The sequence below is a fragment of the Hirundo rustica genome, chromosome 6, assembly GCF_015227805.2.
Source record: "Hirundo rustica isolate bHirRus1 chromosome 6, bHirRus1.pri.v3, whole genome shotgun sequence".
In the NCBI taxonomy this organism is placed as follows: Eukaryota; Metazoa; Chordata; class Aves; order Passeriformes; family Hirundinidae; genus Hirundo; species Hirundo rustica.
In genome coordinates, this window is record NC_053455.1 from 15,963,176 (window position 1) to 15,988,867 (window position 25,692).

At 43.8% G+C, this 25,692-nt stretch overlaps 1 protein-coding gene across 1 annotated transcript in view; it reads right to left on the minus strand.

Moving 5' to 3' along the window:
- Positions 1 to 5,447: 5,447 nt before the first annotated feature.
- The window catches only part of LOC120753858 (ras and Rab interactor 3-like), a 160,450-nt gene continuing 140,205 nt past the window's right edge, over positions 5,448 to 25,692 (minus strand). The window contains exons 23-27 of the mRNA XM_040066604.2: positions 23,315 to 24,787; positions 20,580 to 20,888; positions 11,860 to 11,991; positions 8,602 to 8,765; positions 5,448 to 6,753 (exon numbers count right to left, since the gene is read on the minus strand). Of these exons, the coding sequence (XP_039922538.1) occupies positions 6,445 to 6,753; positions 8,602 to 8,765; positions 11,860 to 11,991; positions 20,580 to 20,888; positions 23,315 to 24,787 (2,387 nt within the window). The 3' untranslated portion in view covers positions 5,448 to 6,444. The remainder of the gene's footprint in view (positions 6,754 to 8,601; positions 8,766 to 11,859; positions 11,992 to 20,579; positions 20,889 to 23,314; positions 24,788 to 25,692) is intronic.

Below are 25,692 nucleotides of genomic sequence, written 5' to 3' on the forward strand. Positions count from 1 at the left end.
GCACGGCAAAATTAGAGGTTGTGAAGTGATCCGCGAAAGTTTCCGGTTGTCCTCACCTTTTTACAGGTGGAGACAGGATACAGAAATATTTCAGAGTTATTTTCTAACAGTATGTTAAAACAGGCAAAATTACCTCATCTCCGCAAAAAAGAATGAAGTTTGACAAAACCCAAACCAACATCACCAGAATGGAGAGAGTTCTGGGTAGCTCCACATGGAGGAAGGTGGTTGTAGAGATGTAACTGCTACTTTTATATAAAGTTGAGCTAGGTGAAGACAGGAGGAACATGAACAGCTTTGTGAACACTGTCTGCTACGAGAGAGATCGATCCCAGAGCCCAGCTAGTGCTGGGATGAATGGAAAGGGTAAAACCCTGTGGAATTAGTTTTACTGAATTGATAGATGAAAGTTTGCACCTTGGGGATTGTCGAAAGTTCAGCTCTGTGCTGCTTTGAGTTGCTTCTTGTTTCTTCTCTGTAAAGCTGGGGCTTTTTTAGCAGAAATCCAAAAGTAAGGGTATGAAATTCATGACTGCCTGAGTGTGTTGCAGTTGTTTCCCTGATGACAGGAGGAAGGGCTGGCCCCACAGACACCTCTTAGTCATTCTGGTTGCTATCACAAAAGAGTACACTAAGAGGTCCCAAACACTTGGAAAGAACAGGAGAAATTACTCTTTCAAAGCCCTGTTTGAATGTATACATTCAGTCTGCTTTTTATTCATCTCTGCTTTTAGAGTTGTTCTCTGCCCTAGAAATCCAGGCTGCTTCTTAAGCACTTAGCATCATCAATATGTAGGTTTAACATTTTTTTCATCCTTTATATATGCCCATTTTTCTGCTGAAGTATTCAGAAGAGGTTTTTGTTCTTTTGGATTTTCACATCTAGAATGCAGAGGTTAGAAGAGAGGCCTCTATGTTCCTTATAGATGGTGTCACATTATGACCCAGAGTCTCCAGTAAGTAGACCTCAAAAAGTAATTATCAGATGAGAAATCAGCTGCTAGCACGTTTTTATTTTCACCCATCACTGATACCCAGGTGGCACTTCTTATCATCTTGTGCCCTGACCCTCCTGCAGACCCTTGTAGCTCTGAGGATGCAAAACTGAAATATGAGAGTGGGATTTTGTTCTGTTTACTCTTGCAAGTGATTTCCATAGCTTCACCATCCTAAATGGCATTGTTACCCCTTCCCTCAGGTATGTGGCAAACTGAAAGACAGACACTGAAGATGTCACTGCACCCACAGTGCTGTCTGAGATGGAGCAGGTTCTCATCCATGCTCTGAATTTTCAGGGCATATCCAGGGACCCATTTCCTTTTCAGTCACTCAGGGAACAGCCCCACAGAAGAAAAAACCAATAACCTTCACCTGCACTGATCAATACATTAGTTTCAAGGCCTCCAAATAGCATCACACAGACTTAGTAACTGCATGGCAGGCTGTTTATTTTGTGATGGTAATAGAATCTAATGAGAATTTTAGGCTTGTGCAAGCTCAGTCTTACACCAGAGTATCCTGTGGTGAATTGGGCAAGTACAGTCATCCTCACTCTTCCTGCAGACATGCAGTTGCTCAGACTATCATTCCTAGAATGTTGGGATGCTGGAGTGCAATATATGGAAAACTGTCAGGTTTCTAGCAAATTTTCACCACCGCGCAAAACGGCAAAGTTGAGGCTGTGTTATTTACAAAAATAGCAGAAGAGTTGTATATATCTATGACCCCAGGGAAGAGTGTCATTCACTGCAGCCAAGGTTTCCTGTCTTCTTCCTTGTTGCTAGGAATGGAGTCCAAAGCCCTTTTCTGACCTGTGTGCCAAATCCACTGTGTGTTTCTACCCAACATCCTGCTGCACAGGAGTTCACCGCCTTTCCTTGGAGAGGACCTGGAGGGCAGGTCCATGATCAGCCTCCACAGTACACTGTGCTGGCTGCTTCTGCATAATGCAAACTCAGATGGACACAGCTTTGTCCAGAGCACAGATAACCACCCTCCATTCCTTACCAGCAGTGAAGCAGAAAGTAGTTCACCTGAGCTGGTGAACTTCTTTTTCAGATATTCCAGTAAGCAGTATTGTTTTATCTCTCTTCAAACCAAGTTTCATCTTGTCTCATCAGGACAGTTTAAGGTAAATGCTGAGCACCCGTGGCCATCTCAGGGCAGGAGGCTGAAGGCTTCTCATTACTGTGCTCAGCCTCTGCCTGTGAGAACAGGGGTGAAGGGGCAGCAGAAGAAAAGGAAGCTTAAGCTAAAGTGCTGACTTAGAGCAGAGTTTTGTGCCAAGAGCTTGGGCAATTCTGAATCAGAAGCTGCTTCCTTCCTAGGGGCACAATACCCCAAAAGATGTGGAAGACAACAAAAGTCCTACAATTCTGTAAGCCTTGCACTACAGGCAGAGCTGGCCAGTATCCCACACCAGCAGCACTCATCCAAGGAGGGATGCTGGTGGGATGGGCAGGGTCTGCGCAGCAGCTGGATAGGAGGAAAACAGTTTTCACACTGCAAGGTGTTAAAGTGCTGGACTAGGGCCCCAGGAAAGCTGCATGACCCTGGAGACTGCAGCACTGAGAGGATGAGGCTCTGAACAACCTTGGGAGGCAGCCCCATTTGAACAGGGATTGGACTGGTGACCCCCAGGTGTCTCTGCCAACCTCAATCACTCTACAAGGCCATAGTAAAAAGCCAGCCTCGTGCCAGGTTTCAAAGTACAGTTGGTGACTGGAGCATGAGGAGGCCCAAAAGCTCTTGAATTCAGCATGGAAACTCCCTTTGATCTCAATAGCTTTTATTTTAGGATAAACTTGACCTGACAGTATAATTATTCCAGTGAATTATTGACAGATTGTGTCACTGGGTGCAAACTGGAGTTAAATCAGCTCTGTGCATGCAGTGGACACAGGCTGGTTGTTTCTCTACAGAAGTTGCTGGGTTCAGCAGGTCTCCTTGTTCCTCTCTTTGACACTGGGATCCTTGTGAGTCAATGAGTGATCATTGCACAACGTTTTTCTGCAAATGAGTGTTTGAAGAGGCTTTGGCTGTGTTGCACAACCCTACTTGGTCAAAACCTCCTGGAACACTCCTGTCTGCTGAGGGCTCACATGAGGGCCAGCACGTGAGTCACAGCGTGACCATCTTGACTAACCAGGGGAGGCCACAGATGACCAGGCTGGGCTGCTTCCTCTTCGCCTGGGCTGCAGCATGAGAAAACCCCATGGAAAAGCCAATGAACAAAATCCTATGGAGCATTTAAAATTTCCCATTTCATTCCCACATTTGGCTTCTTTGTCTCACACCATCCTAAATCCCAGATATCTGCCCAAAGCAGTGCAGGATCCAGAGGAAGGAACATGCTGAACTGCTCCAGCGATCTCCATTTTGGAGAATCAGTGCTTTGCCAGGGCCACCAAAACAATGGCATGTTTGCTCCAGGCAGGATGTTTCTGTGTGACCCTGGTGTAAGCAGAGCCTGAGTGCCACCACTGGCTTTGAGCTTGGTGAGGCAGCATCCTTCTCTGTCCTGGGTCATCAAAAATACCATCATACAGGTCATTTCCCATCTTATATTCCCTGACAAGGGTCATCTGTGGCCACATCACCCCTGTACCTCAGAGATGTATGTTTAATGAAATGTTGCTGGTGGTTTATATGATGGGACCAAACAAGCCAGTTACCGCACAACCTCTGAGCACACTCCACTCTGCACTGAGCCCTAGCACAGGGATTTCCTTCCAGGCAGCTCACAACCAGGCACAGTAATTTTCCTTACTGTCAATAATCTCTGGGAGATTATTGGGAGAGCCATGGAAGCTCTTAAAATAAAATCAGAGCTTTGCAGCTGTTATGCCAGAGGAAAATATTGCGTGTGCAATTTGAGAAAAGCCCACATAAATTTGAAGGTTCAAGGCCCTCCTTGCATTTCAAAAACTGGAATCTATAGGTCTGGTTTTAGGTCTAGACATTAGTAAATTTAGGTCTGAGCCCATTCGGATTGCAGTGATTTTGCACTGTTTCCACAGGCTCCACTGACCAACTCTTCCCCCTAGCCCCAAGGTCCAGCTGGTGACTCAGATGACCCAGGACACTATGAGCAGCTGGAGTGCTTCACTTTAATCATTTGCTTGACCCTGCCTGATACAAAGTCCAGTCGCTCTGCACAAATATCCAGCAGATCAGTCCTAGCTGCTTTCCTTCCATGCTTCTACTTTAACCTCTTACCCATCAGATTACTTTTACATTGACTGTGAATGTTATAGCATAGTGATAATCTGATCAGGCCAAGGATCAGGGGAGCATCACGGGAAGCTCCGGTCCTGGACACCCAGCACTTCCCTGGGAATGTGGACAAGCTGGGGGATAGGCTGAGGGCAGAGGAATTGGAGACCACTCCTACTGCAGCATCACTGGGGCAGGGACTGACAGCCCTGGGAGGCTGAAGTGGAGTCCTGGATCATGAGCAGGGTAGGGAGGTACTGGAGATGACCACACCTGTGAGTGCCCTCAGGGCCCTGAGAGCAGCGTCACCTCCCAGATCGGTACTGGAAACTTGTGTCTCGGGTTTTGCCCCAGCATCCCAAGTGTCACCCTGAGAACAGCCCAGGCCCCCAGCAGGAGCAGACAGCCCTGCAGGAGGGTGATGGCAGCATGAAGGAGGATTTCAGCTCTGGCATCCTGCAATGTGCTGCCCAGAGGCAAGGCAGAGGTGCCAACAGCTGAACATAGCAGAAATAACCATGAATTTGGAGTCAGCTGTGCTGTCACACTGCAAGCTCTGCACATGATATCCTCAAAACCAAGATTGGTGTTATTCACTGTTCCTCATTCTTGGTTGTTGTTCCTTCCCAACAAGATGTGCACACAGCCCATGCTGACAGATGCACAGCACTGGTTTGCTAACTGTATGCGGATTTGGCTACAGCTGGGGCACACAGACATGGACATTTATTTCAAGACCCAAAGACTGAGAGAGAGACCAGCTACATGTAATACCATCCTTTTATCCTTGGAGCTTCAGGAAAAAGGCAGAGACCTTGGGCAACTTGGCCCAAGGTGCCCTAAATCTCTTTTGAATGTTATTGGGAGGAAACAATAACAAGTGTGATCAAAACCCAGAGTAAAACACCTTTTTGTAATCAGAGCTTTGCTAGGCCTGATTCCACATTGGTGGAGCTACAGTGGAGGTTACTGGCCTCCTGCATACAGACAATGCAGTATTTTGCGTTTGCAGTGGGAATCTTGCCTGTATGAAGGCACCCAGAAGACATGGACCTGTCTTGCAATTAAGGCTCCTGTTTCCATTATCCAATCCTGAAAAATTGTTTTCAAATTTAATGAAATGCATTTTTGCGTTGATTCAATATATTCTGTGGGAATTTGTTTGTTCAGGGAAATTTAAGTCTGCAATGACTGAATGACTAAAAGCACACATAGAAAGGAGAACTATAAAGTTCTGTCTGCAACAGCCTGAATTTATTAAAGTGATAACTTGATGGGATTTACAGCTAGGATAACACTTGTGGAAATGACAGCCATGTAAAAAGGGATTGGTATTTAATTCGAACTCCTTTTGACGTTCAAATTTTAACCTTGTTCGATACACTGGGCAAATTATTAAGCTCTTTCCAAAGGCTTATTTTAAAATAATTGCACCATATCACACATTGAAATAAATATACACTTAACCAGACACTGTCAAACAACCAATGTGAATAAAACTGCTGTACATGTAAAACCGATGGTGAAGACTTTAAATCTTTAGGAAAAATGCATTGATGAAAATGCCTATGCTACCTGATTTGAGTGACAAATAGATAGAAGGCAAAAAACCTATTCTTAGTGAAAGTACAGGGTCATCTTGCACTGTTTGTAATTATGTGGATTTCAAAGGCAAAGACATGTTGTCAACAGCGAGACGGAGATGGAGTTCTGCTACAGGTGGCAACCCTACGCCACTGAGTACATCAGAAAATACCCAGTTTATTCAAACTGGGTGAACAGATACTATAAGGCACAAACACAGTCTTACCTCCCAACAGATTGAGATGCGTGCAGACCTTTCAAAGGCCTTGTGCACAGACGTGATTCACACTTGCCATCATTTATTATAAAGTAGATGTCCACTTTTTTGAAAAAATTCTGGGTTTTCTCTACTGTTCATTTACATTCTGCAGTGTTGGCTGGTTGCAGCTGAGAGGTTCTGAGGATTGATACTTCAAGTTTTCCAGAGGATGAATGCTCTCCTGAATTCTCCTTTTACTTCTGCAAATGACCTCTACCGAGAAATGCCGTGTGTTCAGACAACATCTACAATTATCCCATCTGCCCTACATTGAAGGCCACACACCAGAGAACTCCTGAGGTCTGCAGATACCAGAGAATCTCACAATGTAAATTATCCAGCTCTTCCAGGATGACAGCAAAGACAAAAGAAAAGCAGCATGGCCCTTAGGAAAAGTCTGACTCTTTGACAACTGGAACTGGTGGGCTTTTATGGTCTATTGGTTTATAAATAAAATGGAAATCTTTCTTGGTTTCGCTTTTCAGCAGGGAGGCTTTGATATGGTGAGGAAGGGCATCTTTGTCCAGCTGCAGCCACTGGTCTTCAACATAAACAAAGAGTCCATAGTCCTTGGGATGGGACACTTCAAACTTCTCAGCACACTGCTGGCTCAGCTGCTCAGCTGTGGTGTCACGACGGGAAGCAAGTGTCCTTGATTGACCACTGATTTCCAGAAAGGAGATACAGATGAAATCCTGAAGAGAAACATGAGGAGAGGCCTTGCAGTTAACATCATAATCTAGGACTGAAGGAGGAAGAATTCAGTGACAAATTTCTAGCTGCCTAGAGCTCCCACATATCCTCCAGTCGTTCTCCAATGTCCTAGTTATTCTCTCCTTTTTTCCTTCTGACAGGCTCTGAATCAGCAAATATGTAAATCAGCACTTTCCCAAATAATTGCCACCATAAAGACACTGAAGTTAAAGTGCTTTTTTCTGATTTTAGTGAATATCCTTAGAGGACAATCAGCAATGGTTCATTCTCTCATCTTTTTACAGCTCCTGGAGAAAAGGTTTGCAAAGATGTGACAGACATGAACAACAGACCACAAATGTCAGAGATCTGGCCTGAAAACTCCCTGTTTTCCAGAAATGGGGTAGGGTGGGGTTTTCCAGAAATGGTGTCACTGTGGTGACCTTGCAACTTCACTATCACCCAAGCAGCACCTTGAGAGTGTGTCCTCTGAACTTCCTTCCTTCAGTAAGGAAATAGCAGAAGTTATGCTGAGAAGGCTGATTTACTGTTTCAGGCAGTAATGACTTTTGTGACAACTTTCATCTTGCCAAACACATAAACAGAACCTAGAGAGCTGGAACCTGTGTGTTTAATTTGCATCTGTGAACTTCAAAAAAATCCCAACCATTTTGTTCAGAAAATAATGAGGTTCCCTGGCTGAAGGGGAATTTCCAAATGCATGGACTATAGCCTCCCAAACTACATTTAAGGAGCATCATTGCAGTTGATTAAGGCAGGCAGAAGGATGGGCAGAGGCCTGCTGAACATATCAGCAAGCTGTTTAGCTCTGCCAGAATGGGCTTTCATGTCTCTGATAATATCCCTCATTCAAAGGTCCTTCACCTGCTGGAGGTGGTGGGAATCTTCTGGGAAAATATGTCATTTGCTTGCTCAGCTATAATGCTCCATGGTAGGCACTGCTAGGTACTGCTTGGTACTGCTCTGCTACTGCCAGAGCAGCACTCAGGGCTGGGTGGATATTTGCTGTATCTCATCCACCGTTCACAGTTTCTGAGATCATCAGGGACTGGTTTGACTGCAATATGGGAAACCTGTTCAACTCCATGCTTTCACATGAACTACTCTCCCTCACAGGAGACTTTTCCCTGGCTTTCCCCTCAGCATGCGCAATTTTCAGTTCTGCACTGTAAAAGCTCTACAGAAAGTGAGACGTGGCCTTTGCTGCCTCCCTGTGGGTGACAATTTGATCACAGCACATGGGGCTGGCAGGGTATCCTGCCTGTCTGGACCAGCCTCGCCACTGCTGGAGGCCCAGAGCACCGATCTGTCCTGGGACCCTCTCCCACTGGTGCGCTGGGAGATCTTTGCCAGGCCACGCACAGCATGCGCTCTAAACCTAACCAGACTTTGATGTGTCTTGGGATGGCTCAGACCCTCCTACAGCTTTACACCATCTAGAAGCAGCCTTGCATAGCCTGCTCACGTCTCAGTTTAGCCCATGATTTCCCCAAGCATTAAGGGTGATGACTAAGAGGGGATTCTGAGTCCCCACCACAGCTCCCACATGCAAAGGCTCCTAGCACAACTCCTCTGAGAACGAACAAAAAAATCACTTTGCAGTCATATTTAAAACTACCATATTATAAGGGTTTCAAAATGTATTTAATGAGTCGTTTGTATTTCAAATGTGGTATGGTTTTTCAAGATCTGGAAATCTTGGCCCAGATGTACTCTTCCTTTTTAATAGAGATTTCAATTAACTTCATTTAAAAATAATTACCATACTAAATATTTCTAAGTATAGAGAAAGCATGCAGTCTTTTCCCCTAGGATATAATGCCAGCTACCTGCACTGATGAGCGGGAAGCCCGGGCCTTGTTCAGTGTTCTCCGTCGCTCCCAGCGGTGGATGGAGTCCTGAACCTCCACGCTCAGCTGCCGTGTCACAGTGATTTTGTCATAGTTCCTGATATGCTCCAGGACCCCGTAGGTGGTGGTTAAATAATAGGAGCCTGCAAAAGGGGAAAGCCTTGTATGAACATCGCACCTTTGTGGGCCATTCATTCCCGCCCCCACCTGCCTGCCGATGCCCACACAGGGGCAGCTGCCTGCCCCCTGCACTCACTGCCTGTGCCCTGCTGCAGGGAGTGCAGGGGTCACTGCAGTTAACCAAGTGAAGGACACCTAATGAACAGCATCCTCCAGCCCCTCCTGCTCCGCATCCGTGTTCCTGCCCAGGCTGCTGAGGATGTCCTGGGAGAGAACACAGGCTGAAAGGAAAGAGCTACAAAAACTGCTTTCACAAACAACCCCAAACTGCAGATGTTTATTGTTGGGGCCGTGGCCATCTTTTTGTTGTGTTTGACAGGGCCCATGCAACAGGTCTCTAAACTGGGCTCCTGAGCAGTGCCCACAAAGCAGGGAAATAAAAATAATAGCAGATTACTGCAGGAGAAGCACAAAGCCTGGATCCAGCCTCCCAGCTCCAGCTACACTACTCGAATGTTCGGATTTCGGGGCTCCTGTGGGCTCAGCACTGCTGAGGGATGTCTCAGACCTGCAGGAACAAGTCATCCTCTGTTCCTTCCATTCTCTGTTGACTACACAGCCATCCCAGGCATTCACCTGTCATTTCTGGACTGTTCGGGGCTGCGGGAGAAATCTTGGTAGCGCAGAGAAACAGGGTAAAGTGGCAAAGGCCGTTTTCCCTCAGAACCCCGGGCTGCGGCGGCGCGGCTTGCAGCAGGAAATAAATAACCAACTGCAGCCACAGGGTGGCAGCGGGGCCATGACAAAAACCGGCTTCAGGCACGGAGACAAGCCCCGGCCAGGACGGAGGCGCTGCTCGGGCCGCAGGGCCGCCCCGAGCCGGGGCTGGGGAAGGGCCGGGTTCCCTGCTCCGCCCTCAGCTGGGCAGCGGAGGCCCGGGCCCGGGCTCGGAGCTGCAGAGCAGCAGCGGCGGGGGCAGCCCCTGCTCGGCCAACGGGGACTATTCACAGCTGTTTGGACGGGCTTTCGCCCCGCCTGCAGTGCCTCCAGATGGCACTCGCACATCACCCGTCCCTCCGGCAGCCCGCGGTTCCCGCTGGCTCCGCGGGCCCTGCTGAGCCCGTGGTCAGCGTGGCTGGCTGCGATCCGGGAGGCAAAGATAGCACCCGATTTAAGAGCAGTATTTTTAGAGCACCATGAAAGTTTGGTGGAGGAGAGGAGAGACCAAGATACTGTCATTTGACTTCCTGTACTCTGGTGGATCAATGAGGAGTGTCCTTCAGTTTCAAAGGTTTGTGCCCAAACCACTCACTTTTCTTTACTGTCTTCCACAAAAAGATGCTGAGAATTGACTTAGAAGCCTAAAAGTGCCATTTTTCTCCTCTTAAGTATAGTTACTACCCTCCTTTGCCTGTCATTCAATGTTTCTCCTCTTCTGACTGAGTCAGAGATAGCTGTGATGCGACCTGGGATGGGGTGTATCCCCTCCCTCAGAACCCACGGAGGAAGAGCTCTGAGTCCCCCAACGGCAGGAATTCATCACAACTTTTTTAAGAGTTAAGTTTTTGCCCACTTCCAATTTCTTTGTTTCCATCCAGTTGTTTCCTATAATCTGTCCTTGCCTTTGCCCAAGCAGTCAGCATCACCATCGCTATAAAATGAATTCAAAGTATATTTTTCTTTTGGAGGCAAAATTGAAGTGCTTTTGTATATTGACCCATGCAATTGCACAGTTTTCTCACTTCTGCTTTACTTCATTCTTTTTAATTTCTGAACACCTTTTGCTGTTCAACTTTGAAAGGCCTAGCTACAGGTAAACTTTTGCCAGTTCTACAGTTTGCAATCTCAGAGCAGTCTTCACTGGGATGTTCTTTTTTTCCCCCCATTTCTCATATCTGCAGTTGCTCCCAGTGTTTTTTCTGATGTGATTATTCAGTCAGTTTGATCTGGAACTCTCTCACAAAATTTTCCCTTTTGAATGGAGTGCACATTTCACGGAGTCTTTGCATCTTTGAGCTAAGAGAACTCCCAGCCAGCTTTGCTTTTGATATCCTGAGCTCCCCAGCCCAGATGACTTCAGCAGCCATCCTGGCAGTGTGCCCCTTTGGGATGAAGAACCTGTGTGCAGAGTAGTCACCAAAACCAGCTTGATTATGTCCACAAAATGCTGTGCTTCAGCTAACATTTTTTTTCTACTAAGAATTCTTTTCAGCAGAAAAACTAGCCTGAAACACCTTACTAATGTACTGTATTGCTTCTAATCATGCTAATAGCACCTACTTTTGTCCCATCTGTGCTGGGATGAAATGCTTAGTTTCAGACTCATATCCTTATTTAATATAAATAAAATTAGTCTGCTGTTGTTCATCCAGGATCCCTTTCTCAGTACTTACCAAAGCAGTCTAAAATAAACCCCATTTTATTGGTTTAGTGTCTACTTGGTGATAAATGATCTGTGTTCCTAATTCAGAGTGTGTAATTGTCACTTGGGAAGCATGTGCTTTCCAAGCTATATTTAAGAAACTAGAGGCCCACATTTCCCTGGGGTATATATCTCTCTGATAACAGAGGTCTTTAGCAACTTCCAAACTCAATATTCCTCTCTAAACAATCTAACTTTATTTTCTCTGTCTCGCTATGGTGCTCAGTCAGAGAACACTGTCGGAGGGTGCACTCAAATTTAGGAGTAGAGTCATCATGAGAATGTAGCCCTCAGGCATACAGTGCAGTTCAGGAATGTGCTCTTTTCTCGCTGGAATAAATAAAAGTATCTGCACAATTGTTCACAGCAGCTGTTTAATTTTAGCAAAAACCTTCAACCTTTTCAGCCTTTGGGCCAAGGAACATAAGATGCTTCTGTTTAGGTTGTTAAGCTAGCACCTCAGTTACCATTTATGATGAATCCATGCCTTTCTAGCTTGTGTCTTAAGGCACTGTGCTGCTAAAAGGAGTTAAATGTTTGGCAAAAAATTCAGAGCTTCGGATTTGAAAAGATTGGCCAAAGCATTATCCACAAAATCTAGCCAGAGCTCTGCTGCCCCACTTTCACAAACACTGAAGTAAGGCAAATGATGATTTCCAAAGTGCATATCCCATGAGCAAACACCATACTCTTACCTTCTCCTAGCTGCAGAGCAGGGTCCATGAGCTCCATCATGTACTCCACATTCAGAAGGACTTCAGTCAAGTTGCTGCGAGCCAACACATACATGAGCACAGGGAGGAAGTCATCTGCACCATACGGCTTCCCTGAGTAAAGGGAAACACAGTGTGATCCCAATAACTCCACAAAGTCATCTTCCCACACAACAGTGTCAGATTCTCACACATGACTCCTTTGCAGACTTTAGTTTATGTTATCTGAAGAGGTAAAGCTCAAAAGCAGCAGCAAAGAAAAAATGCTGAAAACAGAAATTTAGATCACTGAAACAGTAAGTAAATTTGCTTCAAAATATGATCTTGAAAATTTTCTGGAGGAATATAATCTTAACTTTGTTGATCACAAACAACTGGCAATTTTTGAAGAGTGCAAGGTCTTCCAGCTTGTCCCTCTGATTTTTTACTAACATCAAGACTACAGTTCAGGTTGGCAGTATTAGTAAGGAAGTTGTCTACATGCATTAGGGATATTTACTCTCTTAGGCTTACTCTCTGTGTGTTACCAAACAACAGAATATAGAATTTGAGAGAGCAGTTTTAGGACTTCGGACTTTGGTGTTTATGTCCCTTCAGAAAGCAAAACATCAGATTACATTTTCCTAATTAGTACAGTCTCCCAGGAGCTAGGATCCAAGAGGAATCATCTTTCTAACTATGCTGTCTAGCTAAGAAAACAGTAAGATTTTCACATTGGACTTAAACCTAGTTTTTGATATTGGTGTGCAGCAGACGCTTGATATCTTCTGAGCTTAAAACATTCATATCAACTAAGTTAGCAAAGTGATCTAATATACAATCTGTAAGACCTCTTTGGGATCTCTAAGGACAGCAAAAAAGCAGGCTAACAGTCTTCATTATAAATAATTGCTTCTTAAAATAGAATCCAAACTGAAGCTTCCCTGCATAAACCACAAAGAACACAAGGATAACTTTTCTCATTTGAAAGATACTTTCACTTTCAACCAACATGTCATAAATTCATTGTGGAAAACCCACAATAGCAAGTTTCTTACCAGACCTGTCTTCCCAATTCAGAATTGACCATTCCTCTTAACCTAATCTGCTTTCATTCTGAATGTCTTTCCTCAGACTGTGGGGAGCTTTTTCTCTCCTGTGCACTTGGTATGCTGTTTTCGTGGACTGTGTGTGTCTCACTTGAGAACTGCTTGTCTCACCTCAAGGAATCAAAGCTACCCTTGATTTAGTTTTGGTGAAATTATGCTCTAGCCATTTTTGGCCCATAGCATACATGCTCTTCCATGGTAAGGCGTACATTGCTATTTCTTAAATGTTCCCACTGATTTCAAATATTTGCCATGAGTCAGATTTCTTTTTTTGTCATTCATAGCTGACGCAGATTCTCCACTGGCAAAGAAAGATATTCTTCTGAAGCCTCAAATAAACATGAGCTTAGCCCCTGGTTTAACAAAAAAAAAAAAACAAAAAAAAAACCAAAAAAACAACACGTGGCTTTGAAATAAACCCAATAATACATCTAGTGGACAGAAAGTTGATCCATTTAAAACAAAGTGTTAGAGAATGAGAGATTGTCAGGGCTGTAATTCAGTCTAACAGAGCCCACACATGCCACAACACAGACTATTTATTTAATGAAAGCTGGATTAACACTTTCAGTTCTGATTGTTTTGTTATGGCTGCCTTTAGTTAAAAAACACAGCCTTAGGTCTTCAGTGAAACTATAAATGGACTTCACTGTTCCATTAACATCTGGATGGCCATTTTTTTGTTGTTGTTCCCTTGGCTTATGTCTTTGTGAAAGCTTTAGCTCTGTGAAGGTTCTAATTCATTACTGTCATATACATTACCTTAATACAAGCAGCTTAGTATTACAGCTGCTTAATATTTTCCAGGGGAAAAAAAAAAAAAAAAAAAAAAAAAAAAAAAAAAAAAAAAAAAAGATGACGAAACTGAGACATGAAAATATAGCAGAAAATCTTTGCAGCAAAAAGCCCTATTCTCCTTTTACTCCAAGTACACCAGAAGCCAACAGAGTTAGTTCTAATTCAAACTAATATAAAGGAATATAAAATACCAAAGATTTGTTAGGCTCATTTTTCCCTTAATTAAAAACCTCTTCTTTGTGATCAAGTAATTACTGATCAGTGGCACTGATAGAATTATTCTAGCTTCCTGAAGGCCAAGGGATTTTCAGTGCAACACCAATAGCAGAATTTCCCCTACTACTTCTCTTTTATGACTAATTCATGTTGTATCTGATAGGGCATCCAAGAAAGTTGTTACTTCACAATATAAATTCCTATTCATGGGAAAAAAAAAAAAAAACCTGGGGTGTTTGTTGTTTGGATGGTTGGTGGTTTTTTACATGTCGCCAAAATAGATCATGAACAGAGAACAGACTGACCAGCTAATGCAGAATGGAAACAGCAGATTGGAACTAAATGATTCCATGTCCCCATTCATCAACTTCTGGTGTCAACAGAAGGGAAAGTTAGAGGAAAATTATCAAGAATGCCTACAGAATATCTGTTTCTTTTTCGTAGTCTGAGAAGTGGTTGCAGGTAAAATCAGGCATGGAGACAATTCTTTTTCATGCTGTTTATCTCATTTCTATAAGCTGATTTAGCTGCTCTGCCCTCCAGCCCTTGGTATAAACTCTTCTCAGCTTTAAGATTTCATATAAATATTATTGGACTCCCAGCTGTTTATATGCCTTAAATATGAAAATCTGATCTACAGTTTCTTTTTTGAGGAATAAATGCTGAGCAGGGATGTCTGGCTGAAGAAGTAGAAAGAGCACATGTTCCACATGCTGTTTGCTCACAACCTTTGCAAATTACTAGATACCATCTTAATCCACCTGTGGCTATACAACACCCAATTTTAAATACCCATATCTGTAGCAAAAGCTGAAGTCATCAGGAGCACAATATGTCAATGAAGGAAAAGCAAAACTAATCACCAGTGATCTAGCTCTGACTCCATGTGTTGCCACAAACCTCCTGTGTGGCCAAGGGCAGGTCAAGTATGGTAAATTGCACCTCCTGGGCATCTCTATAGCATCTCTCCATGGAGCCAAGGAGAAGCACCTGAGAGGGCAGGTGCACTGATTCTCTCCTGTTCTCCTGGCCCCTGTAGATACAGGGACTAGCTTTGACATGTACAGCAACCAGTCCAAGCATGGCCCTGAGGTGCTCTGTATCTCAGTCTATTCCATCGGGATAATAAGTGCTGTCAGCAACTCAAATATGACCAGAAGCAGGAGTCCACAAAGATAAATGAAATAATGCCTACGAACAAAGGTACCTGAGAGATTGCTTCAGCACCATATAACCCACGTGCTTCCTGTTTTATGACAGGCACCAGGGCACTGACCAATGTCCATCTGGGAGCTGCAGCAGGAGTATTCTCTGCAGGTTGCTGCCTCCTCATCCCAACTTTCAAGCTGGGCCCAAGCCAAATTCCTAGACCTGTGTGGCTTTCTCCATCTGTGGTCTCCCACAGACCTGTGTGGCTTGCTCCATCTGTGGTCTCTCACAGAGGGGAATTTTTGCTGACAGAGTTAAGTCTACCTCTAACCCTGCAACTGCTCTCAGTGACAGTGAGATTGAATTTGCCTATTCAAGGTGTGGTGTCCTGCTCCAGATATTACTTGCTTGCTTGCTTTATTTCCTCTTCTTCCCTGCTGGGTCAGGAAACATTTATTTCATAAATATCTCTAAGAAGCTTAAAATAAGCCTTCTCTTCTGCCACAAACTCATCCTATTATGTTTATAGCAAAGCAAATACAACGTCAGCTCCTGGCTGGGTTGCAGCACTTGAATAGATGTGTATTAATTAAATACATGATTTAAAGCAATTGGAATTCTGCCCAAACCTCCATAAAGAAATTACAGCCTATTTTAACACATGAATGCATTTCTTTTCTCTCTGTGTATATTCTGAAAACCAGCAGACAGGATGATGCCTTTACCTTGCTCTGATATTTTACAAACACTAGCTTGATGTCTAGAAGGACATCTCCGCAAAATATGAATTTTAGCCTCAGTTTGTAGCTGGGAAAGGTTAACTGGGATTGCTGAAAGGTTGCAGAAAGGTTAACTGTGATTTGTTCAAGATCATAAGGACAGATTGTGACTTTCCTTCCACACACTAGCATTTTGCTGTTTCTTATCTATCCCATACTACTTTCAGCAAGGTTTAATTCGTGATATACTGAATGAAGTGAGTTAATAGATGCGGACAGCATGAATTCACTTCAAAAATTTATGGTTTAGAGATCTGAGGAATTCGCTCCCCATGAAAAATTTGAACTGGCTCTTTGATTTAAATGTAGAAATTGTGCTAGATGTCAGAAAACCCAAAATCTCTAGTCCATCAGTATTCATTAGAAGTAACTTAAATACAAATATTCTCTTCCAAAAGATATCAAAGTAAACCTGTTATCTATAGCTTTATTTTTCTTCTCAGAATTGAGATATGATAATAAGCAGTGTAATGGGATTGCTCTGACAGCTTTAGGAGCTTCTAGCATGGGCTCTTTACTGGCTGCTGAAGTATTGGGGTCCAGTTTCCTTTCCACAAGCTAAGCTGTCCCACTGAAGACACAGCTTTGCTTTCTGCCAACTGCAGAGCCTTATAGGAGTGCATCAGGGCAGCTAATATCTGGGTGCTCAGTACTGTAGGGGTGAAAAACTTAATTCTAAAAGTCAAGAATGAGAAATATTCAAATAGAATGTATGTCCTATCTATCCTCTTTTTCCAAATGCAGACTATGCACATTATCCATGTAAAACTATGCAATAGAAATTATTAAACCAGATGTTTTGGTCACCTAGCCAATTCCATAACTAGTACAAACTATAGTTTTGAACTATATAATCCAGCTGCCTGTGCAGTTCAAAGGTAGTCCAAAAACGGAATTTCATAATCTTAGGTAGTTCACAAGTTAGAAATGTTGCAGTAAGAAAATTGTACTTCCATTCTTTTTGAATCTCCTTTGAAAGCAGTCTGCCCATCTTTAAAACTTCCAGCCTAAACTTAGAGCTTTTCATCCCTGTTCTTCCGCACTTATGGACTGAACAAATTTGGCCCGTTTGTCCCATTGTCTCCATAAACCAATGCCTATCGCTGCTTTGTTTTTCCATCAATTCTCTTCCACATCTCCCAGGCTGCACGAGGCTGGGTGACCCAGGCACACCACTGCCATTAAACACCACACCTATTGCAGATTTGCATAGTTTCTCACTCTACAGGTGTCACCTGTGTTTTTGTTGAAAAGCAGAGATTCTCATTCTACTCATATCTCATACTATACCTTTAAATTTTAGTCTGAGTAAAGGTATTTCTGAAAGACATATAATAAGGGTTTTTTCCTACATAAAATTACTGTGTTTCTACATAAATCTGCTATGCACCCAGCTGTCACTGTGCATATTGCAGCGTGCCTTCCAAATGTAAGAGCTGCATGATTCCTGACTCTTATTTTTTCTAGTACCAAAAAAAAAAATGCCAGCCATGTTGTGGGGCGTGGGTTTCCAAACTCTATTTTTTTCAATGCATTTTATTCTTACTAACCATTCCTAGTATTCTTAGCAGGCAGGTTACATATTTTCAGATTGTCAGTTATATTCTCAGAGGCATATGTTTCAGTTATTTAAGTTTGCATGGAAGTTGGAAAAGCTCAGTGAGGCACGTCTATACTATCATAATTGCGCCTTTGGTGAGGATTCACTTACTAATATCACTGTAGTACATATGACCATCTGAACCTGGGCCCCTTAATTTCTTTTATAGCCAGTAATGAATTAATCAATATTGTCACTGGAGTTTGCCTTGAGTCATCTTTCTCTAAAGCAGGAACCTGTATGTAGCCAGATGAATCATCTGGATTCCATGGACTGACTCCACAATGTGTGTGATAGGGAGCTGGGCATGATACCCCTCTGTGGCCACCTACAGCAAGATGTAGCCAGAGATTAGTCCTACTTCAACTCTATCATGGAGCTGTAGGTGTATGACAAAGACTGTGAACTTGCCTTCCTAACCCCTTGTGATGAATCACTTCCACAAGCTGATTGCCTTCCTTGAGGAAGAAATGCTAGTTTAAACAAGTTTAGGATCAGACCCATTCAGTTCTTAATCTTAAGTATCAGGAATTTCAATCACAGCCAATTTATCAGGCAGATTTTGTCATATAATATGAATTGTAATCAAACCAAAGATCTCCTTTCTTAAAATGTCTTGATATACATGGAGTTAGTCAAGGCAGACTTTAAAGTTTCATGACTCAGCAGGGCAAAGATGGGCACCACCACAGGTACAGATGCTCCTGAGTAAGCCTGTCATTAGTTTTAAAGGAAACTTGGTGCCTCTTATGACATCCTGGCCAAACCTGGACTGCTGTACATGGGTCTCAAAATGTTAAAAAACTTGTATTTTCATACATGTCCAAAAACAAAAGGTGCTTGATTAAGTAGTGTTTGCATTTTGTTTTGAGAAATGAAACGATATTCTTAGGTCAGCTCATCCTATGGCCAGCCTAAAGTGAATAAAGACCTGGCTTGAGCTGAGAAATTGCAAATTAGCCAGACAACACATGTTATCTAGTAGTAATTTCCATGTTATTGAACAGGTAATTTTTCTGACAGAGGTAGATTGGTTTTGGTCCTGTAGCAGAGGGTATTATTAGTTTTCTATTTCACCTGCTCTGATCTTGGAAGAGGAGGGAACTTTCTAATTGAGCAGTGAGGAAAAGGAGTGAAAAGGAGAAGCTATTGCGCAGGAAGCTGAGCATGGCCTTTGCTCTTCCTGTGTCAAGAACATTGTGCTGCCTCATGGCTGGCTGAAAGCAAAAGGGGCCCTGTGCTATTGCTCTTGAGACGGGCAGAGAACAGGAGAATTCCCATCTGCTGAAATCTGCTCTGAGCAGCCCACAGCATGCTCTTCTGCATGCCACCAGCTGGAATTCCCTGTCAGAAAAATATTTCAGGTTGCTGAGTATTTGGCTTTGCCATTGGAAAATGAAAGTAATCTGGGTTCAGTTCATTCTGTGGAAGAGGTTTCACACATTTCACATCTAAATGGGTCAACAGAGCATTTGACTCAATTTCTCTCCAAGTCTGCTGTGTTCCATGAGTTAGATGCAGCGTTCTTCTCTCCTTAGCCTCTTTTTCAGGTCTGAATTAATTGGAGTACATTTCCATAATTTCAGGCCAGTTTTCTTCTGCCCAATCCCTGATATGCATCACTGATCATGTGTAAGGGAGAGGAAACTGCACATAGGGGAGAGGGAACTGAATGCACAGTGGTGAAACCAGCTTCCAACCTACACCAACCCTGCTGGCAGTAGTACTCAGGATGAGAAAACAGCTGAGCTGGCCAAAATGCAGTGCTTTGGTTAGTGCAGCAAGCCACAATGAAACCATCTGATCTCATGAATGTCAATATTTTAAACATGTAGGGATTTTTGATTTATTTCCCTAACTCCTCATTTCTGTTACATAAAGTGACACATCAATATTTTCTTCAACAGAAAAATTCCAGCCCTGAGCTAACTGAGATGTGTTATGTACATAACATATTACCAGCATCAGAAGGAGACCATGCAGGTTTTAATGAGGCTTGCAAGTCCTTGATCTAAACAAATTTATTCTCAAACTTCACACAATGGTTTTAACAAAGTTACAGCAAATTCCCCTACATATGTCTGAATGTCATAATACCTGAAGACAGTGAGAGATCCTTTCCACCCTGCAGCTAGGACTCAGCCCTGGGGGTGGTTTTTGCTCTGCTGTTAATGTGTCTAGACTGGTTGCTGAACCTTGCTGCTTACTATCCAAGAGATCACCTTGAGGTGAGGCTCAGCAGGGACACAACTATCCCTGTATGAGTGCACCAAGGCTGTTGCCAGCACAAAATAAACCAGAAGAGCTAACAGCACCTTTGGTGACTGCAGGTCCTTGAACAACTACAGGTTATTGCAAATTAATACCTGGCTTCCCTCCAAATTCAGGCATGGCTGGTCATCAGCTCACAGTATACAAAAAAAAAAGCTCTTAAACTGGCAAGGCAGATTGCTAGAGGAAGGGACTTGCTAGTCTATCTGCAAAGATGCATCCTATTTGCAGGCCAAGGGTTTAATTTCTGCATTAGTTGTTGGCCTGAGGCCCATGTTGTGTTTGCACTCAGAGCACATACTGCCTCTCACTGAAGAAGTGGCTTTTAGAATTTACTGGAGCATCAGAAATTAGTAACAAACTACTAGCATTCTGCATCTCCTCCTCAGTTTAGGCAAAACTCTGTAAAGGCCAAATCAAGAGTCTTTTCCCAAAGACCCATTCCTTGAATTTACCATTACTCTGCTACAAGCTGGGACAGAGCCTTGAGGATAGCTGGAGAACTGTGTGAAGACTTGTGCAAAAAGGACATTATCCATAAAACACACACTTACAGGTAACTAGGCTTTGGAGCTACGGAGCTTGAAGTTAACCAGGTAACATCTTATACCAGTTATTAGTTCAGAGAACTTCACTAACCATTCCATTATGAACAGCCTGTGGACATCTGATACCAAACACATCAACCATCCCTGCTACCTCCAGTGTGAATATTGCCATGCCAGCTGTATCATAAACCCTGTTCCTTTGATACGTGAAAAAAGACCCATGGTAGATACCATTGCAATAGGAGTCCTGTACCTGGATTTCCCTGAGCCATGGAGTCATAGATGAGTTTGCAGGTCTTCAGCAAGATGGCAATTTTCTTTTCTGGAGAGTAGGTCTTGTGCATGGTCATGAATTTGTGAAGGATCTTTTCCAGCACAGCAGTTTCAGGCACACTGCTTGTGATGCCCAGGTCAGTGGTAGTTGTGTTTTGTATCACAAGTTGGTTCTCTTTCAGCTGCTGTAAAGAGCCATCTTTGTTGTGTATTTCTTTTAAGGAAGAATTAATGGCTTCCTTTAAAGGTTTCAGGACACATTTGTACAAAGCTGTCTCAGCAATCACTTCTGCATAGAGAAGGAAGAACACAAAACCACATAATAAATAAGCAATACAGTAGTACAGTTTGAAGTAAAAGTCCTAAAGAAGCATGTGGTTGTTTATTGAAGCACTACTATATAGCTGTGACAAGGGAACAGAAATTCCATCCCAGAAAGTAAACATTTCATTACCAACACTATCCAGAAGTCCTAGATGGGCTTGAGATGAACATCAGTGTGTGGCCTCTGTCACTGGAGCTGTAGGAGACCTCTTGCTACCAGCAGTCCCTGCTCTCTTTGCCTGACTCCTGTCTGACCAGCATGGCATTGCCAGGCAGCAGGAAAGCCAACTCTGGGGAGAGAAGAGGAATCTCACCTAACTGTGATTTTTTTCACAGCCCTGCCCTTACAGATGCAATTCATCTCATGTCCCTTTTGACCTCTCCTTCTGACTTGTTTGAGATAATCAATTTGGGATGAAATTAATTGCACTCTCAAAGCACCCCTTTCTTTCCTCAAAGCAGCTGCAGCCACCGGCTCAGAGACAGACACCAATATCTGGTCACAAGTTTCTCATCGTTACTGCTCAAGGGACTCAACACTACTGATCCTGTAAGACACCTCTTATGCCACCTGTGGAGGAGGAAACAGTATGAGTGGCTTGAGCATTTGCTTAATATTTGGCTGAAGATGAAAGGAAGCATAAGGAAGTATGAGGAAGTCTGTTGTCTGACTCCTAGAAACCAGAGGCAACTCCTAGAGAACTAGAGGGATTGCAAGAGATCCTCTTGTTGCACTGAGGCAAAAAGGTCATTGGCTAAAGAGTTCATCTGCTCAGGCAGTGAGGAATGAACCAGAGGGCAGTAATATTTATGTATTCAAAATGCAACTATTTTGAAGAATCTAGAGAACCAATGGGCCTGAAGCAGGGCAAATTCAAGTGGTGAATCTTCCAGTGGGAATCCCTGTCCTACACAGAAGAAGATAGTACTGTCAAGGTTTACTGGGCCACATCATCCTGTTAGGGAACCATCAGTGAACAGGGTTAGATACAAGGTTAGAACCAGGCATGTCTGTGGGAAGGTGGTGTGATACCTGCATACATACAGCTCTATCAAGCATAACAAGGACAGATCTTTCTTCCTTCCTTCCACTTTCACTAATCAAGATTCAAGACAGACTTCCCTGTGCTGCCACCACACTCCCCACCTTGAAGAAAGAGGTTATTAGGACAAAGACTGAAGGTGTTACACAAGGTGCATGAGAAGTGAAACTTCAGGTTCCCTTTCCTAGTTATGGGAGGGGCTGGCTGCAGATCTCTTCTGCTGGGGATCTGCAGGATCATGTGCAGCCTTTGCTGGGAGAGAAGGAAATTGGCAGAGCCTGCCGAGACTGACAGTGGACTGCCTTTCACTCCTGGCTCATCACTTAGCTGAGTCCCACCTAATATTAGAGCTGCAGAATCTCTTGTCATCCCTGGTCACTCCTGTGGTTCACCCCATATTCTGGCTCTTCTATCTCCCAGCTTGTTTTAAGCCGACTTAAGGATCCACAAATAGTTGAAAGAAACAGTTTTAAGCTTTCAAAGGAGCATGTGTGTGGTGCATGCACACTTTTTCTGGCTGTGCAGCTTTCACTGGGATAAAAAGTCCTACAACTCTTTTTATATTCCCTCATGGATGTACATTAAACAGACCAGTCCAATCCTTAGCAAGGAGAGAAGAAGAAAATTATTCCCTCACAGGATATGAATGAGAAGCAATGAAGCCCCTGTAAACAGTTACAAATAGTTATTTTTTTCTCCCCAAAGGCAAATTGTATCTATGGCAAAGAGGTGAACTCTTCATTTTAAAGTTGGGCAGTAGACTTGCTACAGACAGCCCTTCTGTACCCCTGAGTTCTGAGGAGCACAGGGCGGAATCAAGTGATTCCTCCAGCCTGCCACTCAAAGTCTTCATAGTCTTGTCCCACCCTGTGAGACAGTGATTGACCTCTAAACTGTATGCCACATGCAGAGAGTTCTCCATCATTGTAGTAGAGCAATGGATGTGGAAAGCCATGGGAATGAAGCTGTGAAGGGGAAAATTTGCCTTTATTGCTTCCAGTGAATTCAGCTCTGCGTGTGCAAACCTATGTGCGTAAACACACACACACTTATACATACTATACACATGCATATATGTGTGTCTCTCATACACACATGCACACGTCTCTTCTGCTTAAACTCTTTCCTTTAAACCATTCATAAAGGGATTTTTCCCCTCATTGGTCTCCAGCTTTTAGAGCTGTTCCTCCAAGTGCTGGAAACCGCAGAGCAGACTTTCAATTCATGCCGCTCAGGTTTTAGGAGATGGTTTATTATTCTGTAAAGCAGAGCCTGTGTCTGCATAATTTTGCCTCCCTTCTCACCTTCCCAAACGATGCCCAGGGATGAATAAACCACAGCTACTTACCTAACTGTTCCTCGGTGTAGGAGGCTGGGTCTATCAGGGATTTCAACTCAGTGCTCTGCACTAAGTAACTCTTCAACTGCGTCATCATCAGCCGGATCTCTTGTAGCATCTCTGTGCTGGAGCTCTGCTTTGCCATCATCTCTAAACTATACACTCTGTAGTCCCGCACCAGGTTGCCGAAGTATGAATCCTTGTCCTGTGCCAGCTCCACTATCTTCTTCTGCAGCTTCCTGTTACTGGACAAAAAGGCTGTAAAAACGTTGGACAGGTTCACCATGGACAGCCTGTTTTTGGCCTTGGCCAAGATCACAGAGCGTGTCTTTTTACCGGATGAACTATTCAGTATCTCCAGGTCATCCTCTGTGCTGCTGGTGGAGTAGGAATCTGGCTCAGATGTTGATGCCTGAGCCATGGTGCCACCTCCCAGGTCCTCCAGGGACAAGTGTGAACCTTGCAGTTCAGCTGAGCTGACGGATTTTTGGCCATGTCTCGGTTCAGTCTTGGTGTGCGTGCAAGTGGCACCACCCGTTGCCATAGCTGGGCTGCCCTTGCACACAGCCTGCCCTGTGGCCACGGCCGACTCTCCCACTGTTCTCTGCTTTGGCTGGCAGGAGCTGTGGATCCTTGGTACCTGGGAAATCCTCTTCCTTCTTGGTGGTGGGATAGGAGGTGACTTTCCTTTCTCATTGCTTTGTGTCTTAGGCATGTCCACCTTCTTCTCTGCAGGTTCAGGCTTTGTCTCCTGGAACTGTGATACAGCCCTTTTGGGAACCTCCCCAGGCATTTCTGCAGCCTTTTTGCACAGCAGTGTTTTATCTGTGCTCTCTGCACTTGTATCTTGGTTGTCTTCTGTCCCTTCCCCTTTCAGCGTTTCACAACTTTCAAGACTACCCACACAGCTCTCCTCTGAGGTCCTCTCACTCACCCGCCTCCGCGGGGGAACAGAGGGCTGGGAGCCCTTCTTGGGGCTCACTGCCAAGGGCTCACTGGCCAAACCGCTCTGCTTCCTTTCTTCCTTGTCATCACCACCCTCAATTTTCATTTCCTCGATGCTCTTTCCTAGTGGCTTAATAGCTAGCTTGTTTTCTTCACAGGCAGTCATGGAGTCCTGTGGGAGTTTCAGGGAAGATTTCTGAATGAGAGCATGAGAAGGTGGAGGGGGAGGAGGCCGTCGAGGAGAACTCCTTCTAGTAAGCATGGTGGCAGGGGGGAGATCAATGCTCCCAGAGTGGCCTTTAGGAGAAGGTACATCTAGAGGACAAAGATTACTACACTCTTCTATAAAAATAGGATTCACAAACCACAGCCTGTCATTTCCTATTGACAGCTCAATTTCACATGAGCAGTGGTTCGTGTTACTTGCAAAACACTGGGTAGATCTTAAACTGTCTGCCTGGGCAGTGCTGAAAGCAGAGTCTTTTGCAGGGTGGGATAAGTCCTGTCTTCTGTGGTTTAAGTAGGAATCCCAGAAATCTGGAAAAAAAAAAAAAAAAAAAAAATCTGAGAGAATTTTAGCTTCTAATGTTACGTAGAATATCTACTTCTTGTTAAAAGAAATGGTACACAAATTTCAATGTCAAGCTTTCAAACCTGTCCACAAAACAATGTGAAAAAAAGGGTTGCCTGGTTGCCTGTTTTATGCATGTGAAATTCTTTACGCCAGGGGATAAACTTAGAAGATTCACCAGAATTCTCTCCTGTCAATTTTAGGACACTTACTAGTGGAGGTTGTGAATGTTGTTCAGTATTTTCGATATGAACAGGAAGGTACAAGTAACACGTACCGATAATTGTAAAAAGGGATCTATGCTTGTTCAGTGATCACTGCCCTCCAAAGGCAAATAGCTGTGGATACCTGAGGAGAGGATGTGAAGACCTCAGGCAAGTTGTGTCTGCCTCTTGCTCACAACAGTAAGGCGCATGTCTGAGATACACAGCCAGGATCCAACATGCACCAGGAGACAACAGCTGAAGATTACTATACAGCAAGTTCATGTGGCAGTCTGTTCTACACAGAGGTCTGATCCTGCCTGGCAGTACAATCAGTCTGGAAACACATGATTTTAAACACCTTCCCCAGATTAGTGTTACCATTAAAGTTTACAGTTCTGGATGACTGTTATCTACAGCCATTGCTGTGGAAGGATTGCCACCCTGCCTTGCACCTTGCCTTGAGACTATCTGCCTGCCGGTGTCAGAGAGAAAAGATGATGCAAAAGAGTGTACACAGGAAGGATGTCTGATGAAGGGCTAAGGACTATTTAACTACTTCAGTGCCTTCAACTATGACTGAAAAAGACATATGTTTTTTCACATGCAAGTAGACATTTCTGTCAGAAATCTCTCATTATAATTTGTTTTTTAGTAACTGTTTTTAA